This window comes from Sciurus carolinensis, chromosome 1 (genome assembly GCF_902686445.1).
Source record: "Sciurus carolinensis chromosome 1, mSciCar1.2, whole genome shotgun sequence".
Lineage (NCBI taxonomy): Eukaryota > Metazoa > Chordata > Mammalia > Rodentia > Sciuridae > Sciurus > Sciurus carolinensis.
In genome coordinates this window covers 113,155,678-113,176,693 of record NC_062213.1, presented here as the reverse complement: position 1 = coordinate 113,176,693, position 21,016 = coordinate 113,155,678, and the positions used below count along the sequence as shown (strand labels likewise).

Sequence of the window (21,016 nt, the reverse complement as noted above, 5' to 3'; positions counted from 1 at the left end):
ACTATCATTACTTTTGTGCTTCAGGATCATGACAATGGTTCCCCTGTGGTTTTACTTTCCATGGCTTCATTATCTCAGGTCCAAAAATATTAAATGGAAAATTCCAGAAATAAATACATCCTAAATTTTAAATTGTTAGCTATTCTGAGTAGCATGATAAAATCTCAGGCCATATTGCTCCATCCATCCTGAGATGTAAATCATCCCATTGTCCAGCAGATCCACCTTGTATACTCCCCCTGCCTACTAGTCACTTAGTTATCTGATTAACTGCTGCAGTATACCAGTGCTAATGTTCAAGTAATTCTTATTTTACTTAATAATGGCCTCAAAGTTCAAGGGCAGTGATTCTGGTAATTTGGATATTCCAAAGAGAAGCAGTAAAGGGCTTTCTTTTAGGTGAAAATTCTCAACTTAATAACTTAGTAAGAAAATAAAGGCAATACTTTGTTGAGGTTGTTAAGATCTATGTTAAGAACAAGTCTTCCATTCCCAAAATTATGCAGAAGGAAAAAGACATGGAAATTAAGGAATGATTCACATCCCAGGCCAGACAGAGCAAGATGGCAGGAGATTTTATAATTTTACTCACAACTGGTATTCACTTTAAAATTTATAAATTAGTTCCAGAATTTTTCCCATAATATTTTAAAACTGGTTCAACCATGGGTAACTGAAATTACAGAAGGCAAAACTATAGGTTGGATGGGGGTTGCTATACTCAGAAGTTATCACCAACTGAGCCCTTACCCTCTGGGTCAACTGCACTAACTGCTTTACCTATAGAATTTGATAAGCAACCCCTTGCTACAACTCCTATTTTTCAGATCAAAATACAATGGCTCAGAGGGGTTGAGTGACTTTCCCATACACAAGTTACTGGGTACAAGGTAGAGTGAAACTCAGTATTATTTCATCTCAATTTCTCAGATGAGTTGAGAAAGTTAATCTAATGTGTCCAGATTGTTTGTGGGGAGCAGAGGAGGAGGACAAAGCTTCTCCTTGGAAGGGAGGGAATGAGCAGAGAGAGGTCAGCAAGGCCAGATGCAGGAGATTCAATATACCCCAGAACCAAAAAAGTCCAGTAGTCTGGATAAAGCACAACTTCTCAGTTCAATTTCTCACACACACATGGCTCCCAGTCTAAGTCACTAAGACAAGGGCTAATGGATATGGTTAGGAAGGGGTATTCCAGGCAATAAAGGCAATATCAATAAATATTAAGCTGGTGAGTCATGACAACTTTAATAATTTGGTAGGACTGAAGCAAGGGAATTTATGGTGATAGAAAATAAGAAAGGCAAACAGGGGTCTGATTATGCAGGACGTATGACTTTTAAAAGGTTTTGGATTTTATTTTCTCATAAGCAACAGAGATCTATCAAGTTTTAAGTATCTGAGTAAAATAATCAAATTATAATTCATGAAGATTACTCTGAAGTTTATTTTGGAGTGATTCAGAACTGAAAATGCTTAAGAGCAATTTCAAAAATCCCAGTGATAAGGGCCTTCAAAAGGCAAAATCAAGAAGGGTTGAAGAAAAGGCATTTGTTACTATTTAATTCCTGGCAGGATGAACAAATAAATAGTTCCACCCAAATAGAAATAAATTTGAAGAAGAAAAAAAAAGGATCAGTTTTTACATAGCAAGTTTGAAACAAACTTGAGAAATACTAGATAATCAAAATTTTGTTTTCCTCTGCATGATTTTTCAGTGCTTTTCCCATGTTTTATATTCCATTGAAGTAACATACAGTAGTTATCAGACTTACCTGAACACAAATGTCTTTTCAAAAGTTTCCGATTAATATATTTCTTAGGACAATGGAGCTTCTTGGAAACTTATTTAGGAAATGCCATTCCAGAAGGTTTTAACTGTATTTATATTACAGAAAAGTTTTTTGAAGTGGCACAAAAACAAAGACCAGATCAAAACATGAACTTGAATAATCACAGAAGTGTAAAGAATGATCTTTGCAAGATTCAGGTATTAGAATTTCTGTTAAGTGGTGGTAAGAATAGGGAAATAAGCCAAGCATTAAGTACCTCCAAGAAATTGAGAGGTTAAAATGTTATGGGGATAGAAAGAAACTGTTTGGGGTAGCATGCAGCTTAGCAGTGCCAAAACTACATGGGCATGCCAGCATCAGAGAATTACAGCTGTCCCAAGAAACATGCAGGGTCAGTCTTCAACATTTTAACAGACAGTTAGCTAGAGATGAGCTCCTTGAGACTTTGAAGCAACACTGATTTGGACCCTGTGGACAGCATAAACCTCAGTTTTGAATTATTTGGTGTGGTAAAAAAATTTCAAAAGAGAAATTTGAAAATTTCAATTAAGAGTAGAAATTCAAATAAGTAATTGTAAAAAGAGAGATTATATTTACATGCCAAGATGATTGATTTTGGTTACATACGTAGTTGTGGATCAAAGGGCACACATTAGACAATAAGTGTCTGCCAAGTCATCCAAGGTGAATTCCCTAGGGCACTTCTACCAAGGAAAAGTTCAGAAGCCTTTGGTTGGAAGGGGTTTCTTGTGACTGGGAAAGGCAGGCAAAGATTCCCAGGAGGATAAGCCACCACCATTTGTCAAGTGTCATTATGCATGATGCAATTGGTGCTTTAAAGGGTGATCTTCCCAGCACTCACAAAAATGGGAAGCTGGTGTTTTGGTTTGGATCTGCATGTCCCCCAAAAGCCATGTACTAAAAGGCTTGGTCACCAGTCTGTGCCAATACTGGCAGTTGGTAAATACTTTAGAAGGTGAGGTCTAATTGGAAGGAGGAGGTCATTGGGGGGCATATCCTTGAAGAGTAGGTCTTGTTCCCTGACCCTGTATCTCACTCTACCCCCTCTCTCCCTCTCTTTCTCTCCCTCTCCTGGTTGTCATCAAGTGAGCAGCTTTGCTCTACCACATGTTCCCCGCCATGATGCTGTGCCTCACCATAGACCTAAAAGCAATGAAGCCGGAGGACCAAGGACTGAAATGTCTGAAATCATGAGTCAAAATAAATGTTTCTTCCTTTTATGTTGTTTTCTTCAGGTATTCTGTCATGGAAAAAGAAAACTGACTAACACAGCAGGGCATGGGGATGTAGAAATTAGTCAGTCACCCCGGGAGGCTGGACTGATGAAAGACATCCTTGTACCCTTATACATACATCCTAAGGTACATGTATCAGGCTGGGAAGAGTAAAAAGGTGAAGACACACAAATTGTAGGATGCAGCCTGAGCAAATTCTCTCACGGGACATATTATGAGGCATGACAGGTGGAGCAAAGATGTGATCTCACAATGCAAAGATAGCTTGATAGCAGCAGGTCTCTGCTAATGAGCTATAAGGGGGAAAGCACCAACATCTCTTGGTGAAGGCAGTATAAACAGCTGGGAATTTCCATTACATAAGCCATTCAAAAGTCCTTTTCTCTATAAAGTTACCATGGACCCCATGGTTTTCTCAGCAAGTTCAAATGTATTATTAAATGGCAATGCATTTATGGTGCTAAAAGACCAAATTGCCCCTTGTTCTGAATCTTCCCTAATGGAGCTGCTAAATTGCTTTACATCCAGGATGTATGGATAAGGGTACAAGGATGTCTTTCATCAGCCCGGCCTCCCAGTCTGGCCTCTCCCATCATGGGAGAGGAAAAAAAGGAAAGAAAAGAAAACACTCCATGAGCTCAATAGCAACAATCACCTTCTATAAAAGTTGCCCTGTAGACCTCCCAGCTGAAGTCTCCAGGCAAAAAAAAATCAAGTGAAATGTTTATCACAAAAGCCAAGGACAGCACAAGGTAACCTTACGGGAATGCACATACATGCACACACGTGTTACATTTTTTTTAAAAATAATCTTACCCAGAAAGAATCAAATCAAATAGAAAATGAGTTTCAAGAAACTGCCATTTGAATATTCTTTTTGATCATTCATATATCCACATTCAGAACTCTAAATGACAATAGCCACTCAAACTACTGGTTCATTTACTCAATTGTTTAGTGAACAATAAGCTAGGTATTTTACAGAAATTAACTCTATTTTCACAATAATCTTGTATGGGAAGATTTAGTATTCCATTTATAGACAAAGAAACTAAGGACCAGAAGGGTTAATGACAACTCTGAGGTCACAGAGAATCCTGCAGAGTTTTCTGACTTAGAATATTTTGTCCAAATTAATCAATATCCTAAGCTTTACTCACATTTAGGTGAGAAGAGTTAAATGGTTCTTTAACTCATTTTACCTTGTGGTCTTAGAGTCATTTTCAAAACATTTTATATGACCCAAATATACAGACACAGATGGGGACCTCTAGAGAAGATAATTCATGCTCATTTCTTCATCTCTGTAAGGCAGAGACAGACCTGGGAAAGAAGTCTCATTACTTTTGAACCTCAAGATCTCTAATTTTGCTTGGGTCAATGGTAAGAGGGGAAAATAACTTACCATATTTACCACGAAGCCAGGAATGGTGTTTTGTTTTGTTTTTGTGGTGCTGGGAATTGAACATAGGGGTTAATTGCATGCTAAGCAATAACTCTACCAATGAGTTGCATCCCAAGCCCTAGGACTATACTTTATTTACTTATTTATATACTATACAACAGAGTTTCTACAACTCTGTTTTCCTCACACCTCTTCATTATATGATAGAAAATATAGACTAATAAATGGTCTTTAAGTTGCATGGAAAAAGAAAAATCATCTCTACACACCTAAAACTACCTAACCTAGGAAGCAGTGAATTTATTAGATTTCTCTCTTGATTAAAGAATTATTGAAAACTGACTCAAAAAAAAAAAAAAAAAGGAATGATTAGCTCATTTTATGGAAAAATCCATAGACACATGTAGTTAGCTTTGGGCACAGCTTGACTCTAGCTTCACATGATGTCACCAGGCTCTTCCCTAGCTCTATTCCCTTTGAACTGGGTCCATTTTGAAATTCCAGGTGGTACCCAGATGGCTTCAGTTACTCTGAGACTCACAGACCCACATCCATACACTTCCAAATCAGAGGAAAATAAAAGAAAACTGCCCCTGCAAATGTCTCAAACCATCATTTTGGTCCCAAATGAGCAACTCACTCCATCACCAAACCTATCACTGTGGCCAAAAATATGCAATATCTTATTTGACCAAACCATCTAAACTACAAGAATGGGGGGAAAATGTGGGGTTGGGGGGAGCTTTCAAAGGCGATATGAGGCCACAGAAGGGGGAATAAAAGATGACTGTATATAATAAAATAGATCAATGCTCTACCACATTAAAAAGTTATTTCTTAACCTCACCCTTCCAATATATTTTTAGTTCTTGCAGTTAATTCAAAATTTAACCCCTGTTTACCAATGAATCTCAAACCTACCGAAATAATGATGTTAGTGTAACAATAACAATAATAACTATTATTTATTGTGTCAATCTTGGACCTAGACACTACTAACATCATACATGATTTAATCTACTACTCACCTCATCTTAATTTATAGATGAGGAAACTAGGCTCAGAGAAACTAAGTTACTAGGCCAAGATCACAAACTAGTAAGGAATACAACCAGAGTTCAAACAGGTCCAAAACAGAAGCCAAAACATGACTCAACCTCTCTGGATAATATTTTTACCTGTGTCCCTGACCCACTCCTAAGATGATGCTCTGAATTCATTTGACAGTGCCTGTCCTGAACCTTAACATTTTTTAAAACCGCTTGAATACCATTCAGATCACCTGGGACTACCTTTAGCCAGATGTGATTCTCTTTGATTAAAAAAAAAAAATACCACCTTATACTTGAAAGATGTTTTACAATTTTTAGACTAATCTGAAGTCTGCAAGTATCAGGAAGTAGGGGAGGATATGACTGCAGCCACATCTGGACTGTAGCAGCAGCCTGATTTCTATTACTAGAAATGGTCCCATTAAAGAAAAATCCCAAGTGCTCCTGTACTGTGAAGGTGCCAAGAGACTGCTCAGGAGAAAACATTTCTAAACAGCAAGAATGTTATTCAGAAAATGACAATCAGAGCAGGGTGACAGAAAATTCTTTATGTGCAGCATGAGAGTGTAACAAGATTTTACTTATTGTTGTCATCAGAATGTCAGAAAAGGACTCACTTTTTTTTTAACAAAGTTAAATGATTTTTCAAAATGTGAACCCAAAGCCTATGAGGGTTCTTAAAAGGACAACTAAGTCCACCTACTACTGAGCAGGTACCAGCCTCCACTCTCCTAGCTAAAGACTTCACCTCTCATCAGAACACAACAGTCCTGAGTAAGTCACACTTAACCTCAAGGCATCCACTGACTCCAAGATGAATTCAAGTTACTAAGCTGGTTCCTCATTCCTATGTGACAAAGTGTGTGTGTGTGTATTTCTAATTCTTGTTGATGTTGATTGAGTTTGAATTGAAGTGAATTAACACTGAGTAAGAAGCTCAATACTAGAAATTAAAGGAACCTTTGAGAGGCAAATTAGCATAAATGTGAATACTCAAAATGTATGCTCTTCACCATCTCATTAAAGCAAAATTATCATTATCATTCATTTGTGTCAATTAACATTTTTCCCAGGATTTGCTTACTTTCCAGATGAAAACACATCCATGTCAAGCCTGTGGTTCAACATTAGAATTCTGAACCCACACCAGAAGGAGGCCTTGGACAGAGATTAAAGAACAGAATATGCCACAGCAGGGAAAGGCAGGGAGGACACAGCTAAGAATTGATGACATGTATACCAACAAGAATCTCTGAAACATTTGTCTATTTAGTTTTTAACTTTAACACCATTATAAAACCAACTCATGCAGCATACTGAATCTTTCCTTTCTAAAGATAAAATAAAATGTAATTAGATCCAAAGTCACAGAGCTCTTGTGCTTTTTAGTTTTGTCAATTCCTTTGGTTTTTTCCTGTGCATTAAACCTTTTCCCTGATCATCCACACAGGAGTGACACCCCAAACATGCAGCAGACAAGGAAAGCAGAGCATTCAGAGCCTGAACTCAAGCTCCTGCTCCTCTCCCCAAGCCAGGAGGCATCAAAAATCACTTGCTCCTCCCACCACCTTACTTTCCTTATCTGAAGAATGGGAACACTTGCTTGCTGCCATTCTAAGACCATTTTGAGAATTAAATGAGGTTGATAATATTAAGCACTCTGAAAACTTCAAAATGCTGAAAAAATATAAGGTACCATTATTATAAATAAGATGTTCCTGGGCAACAAGGTGCCAAATATCCATAAATTCTAGAGTCACCATTTGTATGAATTAAGGTATGCAAACACAGATTTTTCATTTTAAATTGACAAAAAATTCAATAAAGTCTAAGGAATGGAAGGAAATAAGCTCATCCAAATCCTGTTAAATTTTATACTCACAATATCAAAAATTGTTTTATCTCTGAGTGGATATTCTGCATTTTTCTGTTCAAAAATTTAGAACTATGTGAATTACCCCAGTTCCATCACTCCCAAACTAGGATTTGTAAGTAGGCACAATAATAGTACCCACAAAGTAAGACTGATACAAAGATTGCATGAATACGTGCAAAGCACCTGGGATCATGCTGTTACGTGTTATAGCCATGTGAATGTTTGTACAAGACACAGTGATGAGAATCAGCCAAATCTAGGTTCAAATCATTGCTCCAAACCCTATTAGATATGAAATTTGGAGTGCAGTCTTTCTCACTGAAAAATAATAGTACTTCATAAGGTTGTCATGAGGATTTAAAACATAATATAGTCATGAAGATTGAAAAGTTACCTGCACATCTCAAGTCAATTGGTGGTATTGGTTGTTTTGCTTAGAATATTTAATAAATGAAGTATGGAAATTATGGAATGATATGAAATGTTTCTTGAAATTTTAGTTGGTTTCTTTAGGTCAGAAACGCTTCTGAGGAAAGAGCTGCACCAATCTCAGAAGTAACAAAAATGTATGTGACTTTAAAGTAGCAAGCACAGGTTTAAGTTCTAAACCACAGTCCCAAGTTTAATTCTCCTTCAACTTAACCACTACCAAAAGAGAGTAACTAGAAATACAGTTATCTCTGAGACGCATATGGCTCATTCCTTTACATTCAATTATTTGGAATCTCAACTCCCCTATAAAGCCTCCATGTCTAATTAATCTAGCAGGTAGTGTTGTTCCACTAGAACAAAGCCAAGAAAATATTTATATTTTTCATCAACACCACTTTTTGCAAACTTGAATGAAAATGAATAGCCCCTTCAAGAGCTTTAAAAAGTCAAGGCTTTTTTCACTTTTCATTTCTACAGATCATTTCTGTTTTTCAATTCCCCAAAAGAGAAGGTGAAAATCAAAGGAGATTTAAAAAAAAAAAAAAAAAAAAAAAACAGACTAGGGAAAGGATCAAAGAAAAGTGAAAACAATGATGATCTCTCTGGTGTTTTTCAGGACCAACAGCTTTGAGAAGTATCTTCCTCACCTGGGCTTCTACTTGATTTCTCTTTGTCTTCATGGCTGAACTTCAAGGACATGAGGAAATGTGCTTCCATTTCCTTACTAAGGGCCTGGCTTTCAGTTCCTTTCACTAACCATATTTTATCCTCCATCATTTTTATTTGGAACCTCAACACAGTTAAATCACAGCTTGCTGGAGATAAAAGAAATCTTAGAAATCACGTTCCTACACCCATTTTCCTTCCAAGCTGACAGGCTGTCTGATGACTAGGAAGACTGTGACTTCTCAAAGTTCATGAAACAACTCTGGATTAAAGCCAGAAAGAGAACTGCAGTCTCCAATCTACCCATACAGAATAGCTTCCCCATCTTTGCTGTATTTCAGTATCTAAATTCTTGTGTTTCTGTCTCAAGTTTAGGATATTCATTCCCATTGCCAAGCAAATCAATCCATTGCTTGGTTTTTATTTTATAAGCAAAATATCACATCATAGAAACCACATAAAGTGTCACTCTCAGACAGCCTTTTTTAATTATTTTTTTTTATTTTTTACAGACTGCATTTTGTTTCATTGTCCATAAATGGGGTACATCTTGTCATTTCTATAGTTGTGCACGATGCAGATTCATACCATTTATGTAATCATACATGTGCACAGGGTAATGATGTCTGTCTCATTCCACCATTTTCCATACTCCCAGTCCCTCCTCCCTCTCATTTCCCTCTACATAATCTAGAGTTCCCCCATTCTTCTCTCACCCCCAAAACCCCCTTGATAAGACACTAGCACCTGAACCGAAGAATAGAAGCAAACTTCTCAATATTGCTTAGTCCTTTCCTCCTTAAGTGCTTATTTTCATACCACAGTATAATGTCAGCAGGGATTGAAGTATTACCATCTCAGATACTGACTTTTTAATGGCTACTTACTTGCCAGGCACGGAACTTAATGCTTAATCAAGTCATAATAACAGACCATAACTTTTGAAAGGATGATTCTTTCGCCTAATATATACGTGTGTGGTATACACACAAGTGGTAATGGTAAACATTAAAACAATTTCTATGTGGAAAAATACCACTGAAATTCAACAAATCCAACAGACATAAGCTGAAATCTAAGCAAGAAGAATTACTCAACGAACTGGCTGGTGCTGTGGCTCAGTGATGAACACTTCCCTAACATACATGAGGACATGGGTTTGATCTCCAGCACCACAAAAATTAACTAAAAAGAAAGAAAAACACAACAGTCTCAAATACTTCAGTGGTTTGTGTCTTCTCCAAGTTCTCCCCCAAGTGTCAAAACAGAGAAAAGGGCAACAATGTTCTCCACTTTCACAAACTAGAGAAGACTGGAGGGAAAGAATATTGGTCATCGGACATAGGTACCAATGAACTATCTAAAGGGATGATTCCCTTTAGATGTAATGGTAACCCTACCATCACAGGTAACCAGCAGGAAAAATTACCTCTGGATAATTCCTTATGCTGCTTTAAATTAGAAAGTAATTCTAAACTTCTTTGTAAAGTCATTGCTTTTGTTTTCTTTATTTTGTATGTGTTGTTTTTGTTGGTTAAACCACCTATATGGGAAGTTTAACTAAAATACAATGCGGATATGTAGACCACTTAATTCTTAAAACTTAACATTCTCTAATGATGAACAAATATTCTCCAATAAAAATATTAAAAATGCACCAACTATAACAATAAAGCTCTATTAAAAATATTTTAAACATTTTTAATGCAATTACCTTTCCAAAGTCACGAACGTCGAACAGGTCAAACGCTTCAAAGAGTTCACTTTTCCTCATCCCAAATGTCTCGCAACAGGCTGTGAGAAACGTCCGTATGTTCTTCAAACAGAGGAACTGAGGAATGAAAAATAGCTATCAGTATATAGTGAATTATTCTGAATGCTACCAATCTTCTGCCACACCTAGATTGCTACAAGAGTAACAGAACCAGTCCACTCTTGAGAGTGCTGTTTGCTCACTCAGCAGCACCGACTGAGCACCTACTCTCAGCCAGGTGATATGGCTATGGACAGGCAGGTGAAACTTCTGCCCTTGTGAAGCTTACATTCCAGTATAAGAAAACAGACAAGAACAAATGTAGCAACACAGAAAGGCAAACATTTATATTTTCCTATGATGGTAAATAGGACAGAAAAATTAAAGACGGGAGGAAGGATCCAGAGAGCTGGTGGAGGTAGGGTGGAGAAAACTTAGCCAGGTCCGTGAGAGGAGGATGGTGGGGCAGAGATCTGAGGTGGTTAAGGTGCAAACCATGCAGAAAGGTAGACAGGGTACTCCAAGCTAAAGAAGCATCACTTACTGAGGCCCTGAGGCAGGAGTGTCTGAGTATGTTTGAGAAAAAGGCAAAGTAGAGTGAGTGATGGGGAGAAAGGTAGGAGGTGAGGTAGACAGGTCATGGGGTCAGATGGTGAAGGACCTTGTCAGACAGTTTTTATTCTGACTGATAAGAAAAGCTATTGGAGGACAAGGGCCATATAAGGGACAAAATCTAATGTTTCACAAGGGTTTTCTTGGGCTGCTGCATTGGATATAGATTGAAGGGGGCTGGAAGAAGAATAGGGCAGGAAAGCCAGATAGGAGGCTACTGCAATAATCCAGGTGAGAGACAAACTGTGAAAATACAGGTGTTACATTGTGACTGTGTTGAATCTGAGATAACCATTAGTCATCCAATGTGATGTGAGGCGGAAACTGTGTGGGAGTTCTTTAGAATATATAGAACACTGAACCATGATGTTGGCTGAGACTACTTTGGGAGAGGAGAGGAGATCTGAGGGCAGGAAAACTTAGGAGGAAAAAGAGGAGGTGGCTACAAAGGAGTCTGACAGAGAGTGATCAATGGGGAAGGAGAGAAAACCAAAGATGAGCTTCCTTGAAGCAAAGTTAAAAAAGGGTTTCTAAGCAGCGAGAGTGACAAGCTATATGAAATGCTGCAGACGGTCAAATAAGATTTAGATCAAGTGTTGCCCATGGAATTTGGAGTATGCAGGCCATTCGTTCCTTAACAGAAGCAGGTCCTGTGTAGGGACTGAAGTGAAAAACTGGAGCAGGTCCAGAAACAACAGGAGGAGAGAATGAAAATAGGAGATAGGTGATGGAGCTTGGCTGCAAAGGGAAACAGAAAAGTAAAGGTCAAGGAAGGGTTTTTAAAAACAATGGCAGCTATGACTATGTGTTTCTATTTGATGGAAGTACCTTACTAGAGAAGGAAAAGTTAATCACAGAGGAGCAAGGCACAGTACACCCAGATGAAGTCCTTGGGTAGGCAAAAGGGAGGGGATCAGATGCTGAAGCACAGAGGTTGACCCCCAGAGAGAGGCATGGTTAGCTCAGCCACACCAACAGGAGGTACAGAAGGACACGCAGACACTGCTGACCACTCGAAAACCAAAAGTGAGAACTTTTAGTATCAAAAAGACTCAGATCCACCTAAGCGAAACATACACGTCCTGAAGATGAATTAGTTCTTTGTGGAAGTATTACTCGAAATAGCACACATTTTTTTTAAAAAATCATATGCATGTCAAATTTTTAAATAAATATTCTTATTATATGTCATTTATGCCAAAAGAATTTCAAAAAGAAAAACTTAACCTCCAATAAGTGAGCAACACATTAGCAAATTATTGCATCTCTGTGTTTTTGTTAAGCATTCACAATGTTTCATTTTGTTTTGTTTTTAATCTTGGTTTGCTTTTTAATTGGCAGAAAGCACATTTTACTTCCTGTACATTTGAAACATTCAGATTTGTCATAAGCTTAACTTAGATACAGTTTTACCCTTTACAGGAATCATTCTCAGAGGCTTAAATATTTCAGAAGGGTTAAAACCACAAGGGAAGCATCACAAACCCTTTGAAACACACAGGCTGCAGCCAATCAGCACATGCAGTTACTGCTTTCACTTTAAAAATTCATAAGAGACCTTTACAACACAGAATCACTCTGCATGTTGCTCTTCCACATAGAATTTTTTATTTACAGATTAAAAGGCTTGCAATCTGCCAAGACAGATAATAATTACACTCTGGGGGATTATGCAACTGCTCTCTTGCAATATTTTTTACATAATTAAGTGCCCAACTCATAGCTCACCAAGGAACAAAGCATAATTGCAAATGCCACCCTCTGAAGATTTCTCACCAAACTCAAATTTTCCCCATGTGTAGGAAAAACTGCACTTGGTTTGTACTAAAGTGCTTTGATCATTAATTCAGCAAAGCAAGTAGTATTACTGAAAGTAAAAACAATATGAAATTTAGTCATTGTTGCATACACATAAGACTAAAAACATGCTTTCGTCTTACTTCTGGAACAAATGTTAACCTTACTTGTCCCCTAAGTAGTTCAACTCTGTTAAATTCAACAAATATTTACTGGATTTGGAAAAAGTCACTGGTACACTCTTGCTTTTAGACAGTCTTCAAACCTATTTACCACTTTCTAATGTATGTTTTCAGTCAACTATTTTTGAATTCCTGCAACATTACACTGGAAAACCTACAAATGATTAAGGCTCTGTCTCAAGCTCCTCTATTAAATTTATCAGGGAAATTGTTACGATCCTCAAAAGTTGACTGACAGCACTAGGCTCACATGTCACTGGATGCTCAGAGTTGGGTGGTGGGCACAAGCAGGACAGAGGCATGTTCCTCATGGCATTTTAGAAACCCCCAAGACAGCTGGGCTTGCTGCTCCAGAACTTTTGCTTAGCTTTTATCCTACTTTTCCTTTTTCAAGTTTATTTAAGAAACTTTTGAGTCAAAAGAAGAGTTGAAATATGAAATCCCCACCTACATTAATCATTGTAACATAGTGCCACATAGGATCTTGCAAACATACTTTTTTATTTTAAAATGTATTTTACTCAGTATTTGAGAGTAAGTTATAGACATCACAACACTTTATTCCCAAATAACTCAACATGCATCTCCTAGGAATAAGGATATTTTCCTACATATTAAAAATACCTATATTACATCTATGAAAATTAACAATAATTTTGTATTAGCTAGTACCCATTCCGTATTCAAATCTGCACAACTGTTTATCTCATGCCTTTTTATATTATTTTTGTCCAATCTAGGATCCAATCAAGTTTCAGTCCTTGCATTTGCTTGTTTTATCTTTGCAACACTCCTTAATTTAAAAATCCCAAGGCTGTCACTCTGTTTTGTTTTGTTTCATTTTTAGTGACGTGGGCTCTATGAAGAAGTCTCACATTCTTCATTTGACTATTTCCCCACAGTGCCATCAAATCTATACTTCCATCACTTTTATTTTCCTGTGAACAAAAATCTAGGTTCAAGCCAAGCAGGTGACAGAAAATACTTCATATTCCCTACTCTGAATGTCACATTTTCTCACATCAGAAGACCCGAAATGTTGGTCTATCTCATTACTACTGATGCTAAGCCCATACTTGTTTAAGATGGTTACTACCATGATTCTGTCTTGTAAAGGTACATGTCTTCCTCATATCTGTAAATAACCAGCGGTGAAAACGGGGTGACGTGGCATTCCCATTTTTTTTTTTTTTTTTGGCAAAGCATATACCATCTTCTGATTGTCCCAATTATTCCACTTGGGACTGTAAAATAGTGATTTTTCTATCAATCCTTTCACGTTTATCAGTTTGTAATCTTTTATAAGTTTATAAATCTATAGTCTTTTATAATAAATTTATAAATCTTGCCCTCCTTCATTTCATTTGTGAGCAAATCAACTGTCATCATTATCCTTTTTATCTTCAGATTGTCCCAAATTTGACTCTGAGGAATCCTTCAAACTGGTTCCTGTGTCCTTTTGATATAATTTCATTCATCTTTGTTTTCTTGTCTTTAACTTGTTCCAAATTCATATCATATTTTCCCAGAACTAGTTCTGAATAGTCATTTCCCCAAGAAGGTCTGTTTCCATTTGTAAATCGCAAATGGTATTTAAAAACTAAAGCCTGAACATCAGGACACATCTAGATTACATAAGCCAATTACATTAAATCAACCAATGCCTCTACCATTTCCTTAAATAATCTATCACTTGCACCTGAAAGAGACAATGAGATTGGTCTAACTGGTCTTTAAAGTGCCTTTCAGAAAATAATATATTTTTTTATGGAATATGTAATAAGCCAACTCTTATCTCCCTCTGTTCAGGATAAAAGGAATTTGAAATTACTGAATAATAATTAAGATGTAACTTTTCATGGCTAGAGATGTGATTGTCTTACATAAGGGTGTTTCAGTGTTAAGCTTTTTTTCCCTAAGACAACCTATACAGACTTTGGGATCAGAAGGTATTTGATGTTCCGTGTATCGTCTTCAGCAGCTGAAAAAATATTGCCTTCAGAGGTGGCTTAAGAGGCACAAGAACAAGTCCATCTCATTATTTCACAACCATGTCTTATTCTTGACCAAAAATTACACAACTTTGCTATTTCGTCTAACTTATTTGCATGAGATAACTTCAGGATTTCTTAAAATTTAGAATTTTAGGAAGTAGCATTAAATGACTTCATTTAATTTTAAAGTACTAAATATATCCATATAAGATAAAGAGTTGCCAAATAAGGACACATGAATTACAAACAGCCATTTATTCCTTGAACAGGTGTTAATCAGATGTCTGTTATATGAGAGGTATCATGAAACTTTTGAACTTATTAATGTTCTAGACAATGTGACTTGAATGAAACTACCAAGAACTGGGGATAAAAAAGGAAATGTGACCCAGGTCCTACCTTCAAAGCACAGACAGGCAGAGCAGACAGACATGTGAATCCACAGGTACGAGACAGGGTGGCAATTGCTATGAAGATATTCAAAGGTTCTTGCAAGTCCTGGATGATCAGGACAGTTTTCTGGAATAACTATGGTACATGAGATAAAACCTAATTGGTGTATGGGGGCCAGCCCCACAAACAGAAGGAATGTTTGGCACCCAGGGAGGGAAAAGAACATCACCAGATACAGAGAATAGGGTGCTCCAGGGAAATAGCAGGGCGTGTGAATGAGCAGGGGAAAAGACAAAGCCAGGACCACTGGGGACCGAGAAAGTGGTTTGGAGGGTCACAGTCCTGGGTGGGAAAAGTGGAAGAAGGACAGGAGAGTGAGCTAGGATTTCCCTGACATGCCAAAAGAACTCAAGGTTTTTCCTAAAAGAAATAGAGTTTAAAGAATTTTAAGTAGAAGAGTTGACTACTACGCAGCTTTTTATTTTAAGATTATTAGTGCGATGAGTTTTGAGCGATTGCTATGTCCATGCTAAATATTTATACCACTTAATATTCATAACAATCCAATCAGGAAAGTGGGTTTTTTTTCTTTGATATCTACTGAGGCTGAGAAATTTATTCAAGTTTACAAAATTGCATTTGCTAAAGCAACAGAGGCAGGGTGTGAACCCAGGCATTCTGGCTGCAAAGACCATATCCTTAACTATTATGTTATACTAACTTCATTATGTGGTATGCAGCATTAAATGGTTTTCTTTTTGTTAGGGAGATGATGTGGGGTACTCAAGCAACACAGGATGATTTGAAAATCATTATATTAATCTAATAGGAGATGATGGTGATTTAGACTAGGAAGGTAGAAGGAAAAACAGAAAGAACTCTAATATTTCCATATTTTCTAGGAACTAATACGGAAAGGTAACACCTACCAATTAACTGAACATGAGCAGGGAGGATTGGGAGAAAAAATTGAAGGCCTACAGATTATACACACTTCTATTTCTCAGCAGTCAGATGGGTAACATGAGCATTCACTGAAAATGGTAACTGGACAAATGGGGGAGGAGGCATGTGAAAGGGGGCCACCAGCTGAGTCAGTTAATTCTTGCCTTCAGAAATGGAGAGGCCCAATAATTAGATGCCACCTGGCTTCCCTCCCAGGGATACCCATGGATAAGTAACATATTCTAATAACAAAGACACCTGTCTTTAACTGCCCTTTGTCTCTCTGTCCCTTCAACAACAACAACAAAAAAAAAACCATGAATAGCTTACTTATTCAAAGTCAAGGGATAAAAATGTCATAAAAGCCCTCCACATCAATGCACATAACCTTCAGAGAAGAAAGTTCAGTACCAACGAGGCCTAAGACATCCTAAAATTACACACCAGGCCAAAGCTCTCTGGATTGGAAAATGTTTCATAACCAGAAAACCATCCCAACAATGAAAGTGGCTTTCCAAGGTGCTGCCTCTGTTGTCCCCACTTCAATGCTAGCAACAGTGATGTACAAGAAGGAATCACTATAAGGTCAGATGGTAAAGTTCACTATAAAACTGAAAGGACCTCCCCTCTCCCTCGACATGTACAGTGTCCGGGTTTTTTTTTACTTTGTGTGTGAGAGCCTTGTTGACTCTTCTCAAATGCAAACAGAATCATTTCAACTACTTCTTTAGAACTGTTAGCAATAATGGACTAGTTGGGCATAATTCGAATTATGAGAGGCCATTAATAAGCTGAGTGGGAGTTTTGAAAGACATAGAAGAGACCACCATTAGGCCTACTTGCAAATGTGGCTTCTTGCCAGAGCCTCAGCTCAGACTTTATCAAGTCTCTCCCCAGGACTTCTGTCACTCTAATGCCTCTCCTCCTCTGTGCCCCTCCAAAGGCTGAAATCGTTTCTACAAGTGCTAGGGCATAAGAGAAAGAAGAGAGAAATTTTTTTTTTTTTTTGCGGTGCTTGAGATTTGAACCCAGGTCCTTGTGCTTGGGAGGCAAGCACTCCACCAACTGAGCTATATCCCCAGCCCACAGAAATTTTTAAAAAATCAAGTTTCTCCCTTATTAGAATTTCCTATTTCTGTCACGTTTACCATATCTTCTACTTTTTTCCCTCTACAGTTATTTTTAAATTAAGGAGCTAAATCTTACATCTTTTAGAAATTTAAGGAAAAAAAAAAAAAAGGAAAAGAATGATTTTTATTTGTACGATGACCTCATTTGTTCTTTTTCCTTTATGGATCACTGGGTACCATAGAGTATCATCACCACTGTTCTCTGGAAAAATATCTCAGTTCAGCACTGCACAATATCTTCAACTTACTTTCATCTTTATCCTGATAACATAAATAAAGATTCCAAAAGGACATTCAGAGAAGAAGACAGAAATATTGCAAAAGGACATTCAGAGAAGACAGAAATATGTGAGGACAGTTCCTTGGCTAAAATCTTGTGTTCAAATGGTAAAGCCCAACTCCCCCTTATTCTCAATATACTGAAAACCAATATTTATTTTGATGGTTGTTTAAGCCTCAATTCATTTTTAATTCATTTTTAATGAAATGGTTTTAATCACCTAATCAAAAATGTAGTGATTTAACAGTAAATTTACAGAGTATTTTTTGTTTTTTTTATTTAATGATAATGCATTTTCGTGAAATGTATGTAACTTTGTTGAAACGATTAAGCTTACAATGTAGGACTAGGTAAAAATACATGCATCCTCTTCACTCTGCAGCACCTGGCTCACATTTGTAATGGTAATATCCAAGCTTGATTATGATATGTCTGTTTGCCCAACTATTGCCCCATGAAACAGTAAACATCTTTGAGCAGATTACATCTATTTTGTCTTTGTATTCCCAAAGCTTACATAATAGCACATGCTTCAGATAAACTTATGAATAAATACTGATGCAGTTTATCTGTTAAAAAAAAAAAAAAAAAAAAAAAAACAGCAACCATTTCTTGGTAGCCAGAGAACTCAGAGTACATTTTTACATTAAATTGTCATCCTAGCTTTTTATTCATATGTTAGTATAGAGGTATAGTTATTACTAGGGTACCTCAAAACTTTCTGGAATAGTTGGTGATGTTACATTTTTAAATAAAACTAACAAAGATTTTAAATTATTATGTTCACACATATAATCTTTATTCTGGTTGCCTACATCTGATGTAAGTTCAATGTTGAACTGATAACAGATTTTCAGACACCCTAGCCAGCGGTCTCCGTAACACACTTGTGCACGCACATGTACACACACACACACACTGCTGCTTTCACTAGCTCTTGTCCTCAAAAGAGGAAGCACTGTACCCCTCTCCCTAACTTAGACACTGAATTTCAAAAGGTTTTTGTTGTCACCATGCATTAACCCCTAGATAGAGAAAAGATTAACACATAGCATCTTTTTAAAAAACATTTTTAAAAGATGTGTTCACCTATACAATACCTTTGTTTTATTTATTTACTTTTATGTGGTGCTGAGAATCGAACCCAGTGCCTCACACATGCTAGGCAAGCACTCTACCACTGAGCCACAACCCCAGCCCAACACAGCATCTTTAATCCTCTTTATGTGTTTTTAGTCTTTGCACTGAAAAACTGAATACTTAGAGAATGAAGAAGTCAAAGTTAGTCTGAAATACCTATTTTACTATGTTCATTAATCTGCTAATGAAAGTAATGCATGCCACTGTCTTTAATGAGAAAAAGTAGCACTCAACCATACTGTTAGCTAGAGCACAGTTAGCCCAAAGCATGCTAAAACTGCCCAATCTACATTTTTTAAAAGGCTGCAGAGATTCTATATTCTGGGTACAAAAAAAAAAAATGGAATTTCTTTCTACTTAGGCCATAAAGAGGCAGTAGAATTCAGTAGCTGAAAGTCAGAATTTTTACATTGTTGAACAGTAGCCATTTAGCAAGAGTAATGCAGGCAGTAAAAAGAAGCAGTGGTTGACTCAGGAAGCTGAGGCAGGAGCACAAGTTTGAGTCCAGCCGGGGCAACCTGGTGAATCTGTCTCAAAATAAAAAATTACAAGCACTGGGGACATAGTTCGGGAGTAGAGCACTTGCCTCGAAGGCTTAAAGTCCTGGATTCAATCCCCAACACAAGAAGGAAAAGAAAGGAAAGGAAAGGGAGCAAACGAACAGTGGTGGTATCTGGAGTAGCAATGGTGGTGTTAGTTGCTAATGCAGAATGGAGGGTGACAAACAACCCCATTTACGCAAGCCTAGGTTAGAAATGGACCACCACTGCAAAGCAGAGGATCCTCAGAACTGCACAAGGGACAAGAAAACAGCTACCCGTGGAACAGGGAATGAGCATCACCATCACTGTGCTATGTCACCTCAGAAGGATGTGGTAGCTTCTCCTAAGAGTACAATATTCAAAATGAGGAAAAAGCCTTATTTTGGTAGTGGAAAGAAATCTTTGGTGCTTTTAAAGCCTTATAATTTGTCAATTCGAAAAATGAGAACAAAAACTTGTGTGTTTGTATCTAATGTGAAAGGAAAGGAGTTGCATGCAAACTAAAACAGGATGGTCTGACTGCAAGCAACCCCTCCTACACCTCCATCACCTACAACAGCCCCCGTGGAAGCAGCACCGGAACACTCACACCTCACTGAAGCACCCTCTCCTTCCTTTGTCCCCTGCTGCCCAGGTACTGCTCCTTCTACCTCACTCAATGTACAGCCAGCAGGATTTGGAAAGCAGATAACAAAAACAGGAATCAAAAAGGAAGGGAAGTATAAACCCAAGTCCCCTCCTCATTTGATCTACCTTTGCCTCTACCAGGTAAGCACTGTCATGATCCCATAGGTAGATGAGTCCACTGGCAGAGAGAGGTAAAATAACTAATCCAACACATAGCCAGTAAATGGTGGGACAAGGTTCCAACCCAGGCAGTTGGATCCAAAGCCCACGCCTGAAACGGTGACAATATTCTGTCGTATGGCAGACTGTCCCAAACCAAAGAGCTAACAGCTACACATTCTACCCTCAAAGGGATGACAGTATTGTGAAGGTAGAAAGAAATGACCAGCACACTTCAATTCCATTATAGCACTCAGTTCTGTATGTTATATTTTCAACACTCAGGGCACTGAATGGGGTTGGCTGAGGGCTGCTCCTCTGCTGGGGTGGCTGAACTGGGTGTCCAAGCAGGAACAAAGCAGCACAGGAAATGGTTATTGTGAGAGACAAAGCTCACACAAAGGCCTGAACCACTGGAGAAGCACAGCAGTTCAGCTGGACTCAGAACTCATTTCTCCACAAGGATAAGGCAGTGTCTCAGAGCAACGGCGATGGCTCCGCCTGCCACAAACAGCACAAGTGTAAACTTCTATGTCCCTGGTGTGACACTAAGCCCTCTTTATGGATTACCTCCACTGACACATACATAAACCCTATGAAGATGACTTCAATCTATCCATGAGGAAACCGATGCTTTAAAGGACCCAAGGTCAGGGTAGCTGAGGAGCAGGAGAGCAAGATCCACCCCCTGCTGGAACGCCCCACCACGCCACACAGCCTCCTTGAGAGGTGGCCAGGAGGTACACACCAGTGGTGCATCAGACAGCAGGCACCTGCCCCTTGAAGGGACTTGTGGTCCACCCTAAGAAAAGCACAGTAGCACAACACTCCAACTTCAATCACTGGAACAAAATTGAAGTCTTCCTTTCTCTCCCTTAACCCCCAAATTTCTCAAGAACCAAAAAGAATGACTCAGCTAAGATGGATTTTGTAAAGTGGATGATTTCCAGAATAGCTTCTGTCTCCCTGTCTTATCCATCTGTGT

The 21,016-nt window shown here is 38.0% G+C and overlaps 1 protein-coding gene across 4 annotated transcripts in view; it reads right to left on the bottom strand.

Moving 5' to 3' along the window:
• The window catches only part of Vav3 (vav guanine nucleotide exchange factor 3), a 367,327-nt gene that overhangs the window by 276,019 nt on the left and 70,292 nt on the right, over positions 1–21,016 (bottom strand). For all 4 annotated transcript variants that reach the window (XM_047545972.1, XM_047545990.1, XM_047545982.1 and 1 more), the window contains exon 2: positions 10,192–10,308. In XM_047545972.1, coding sequence (XP_047401928.1) covers positions 10,192–10,308 — 117 coding nt within the window. The remainder of the gene's footprint in view (positions 1–10,191; positions 10,309–21,016) is intronic.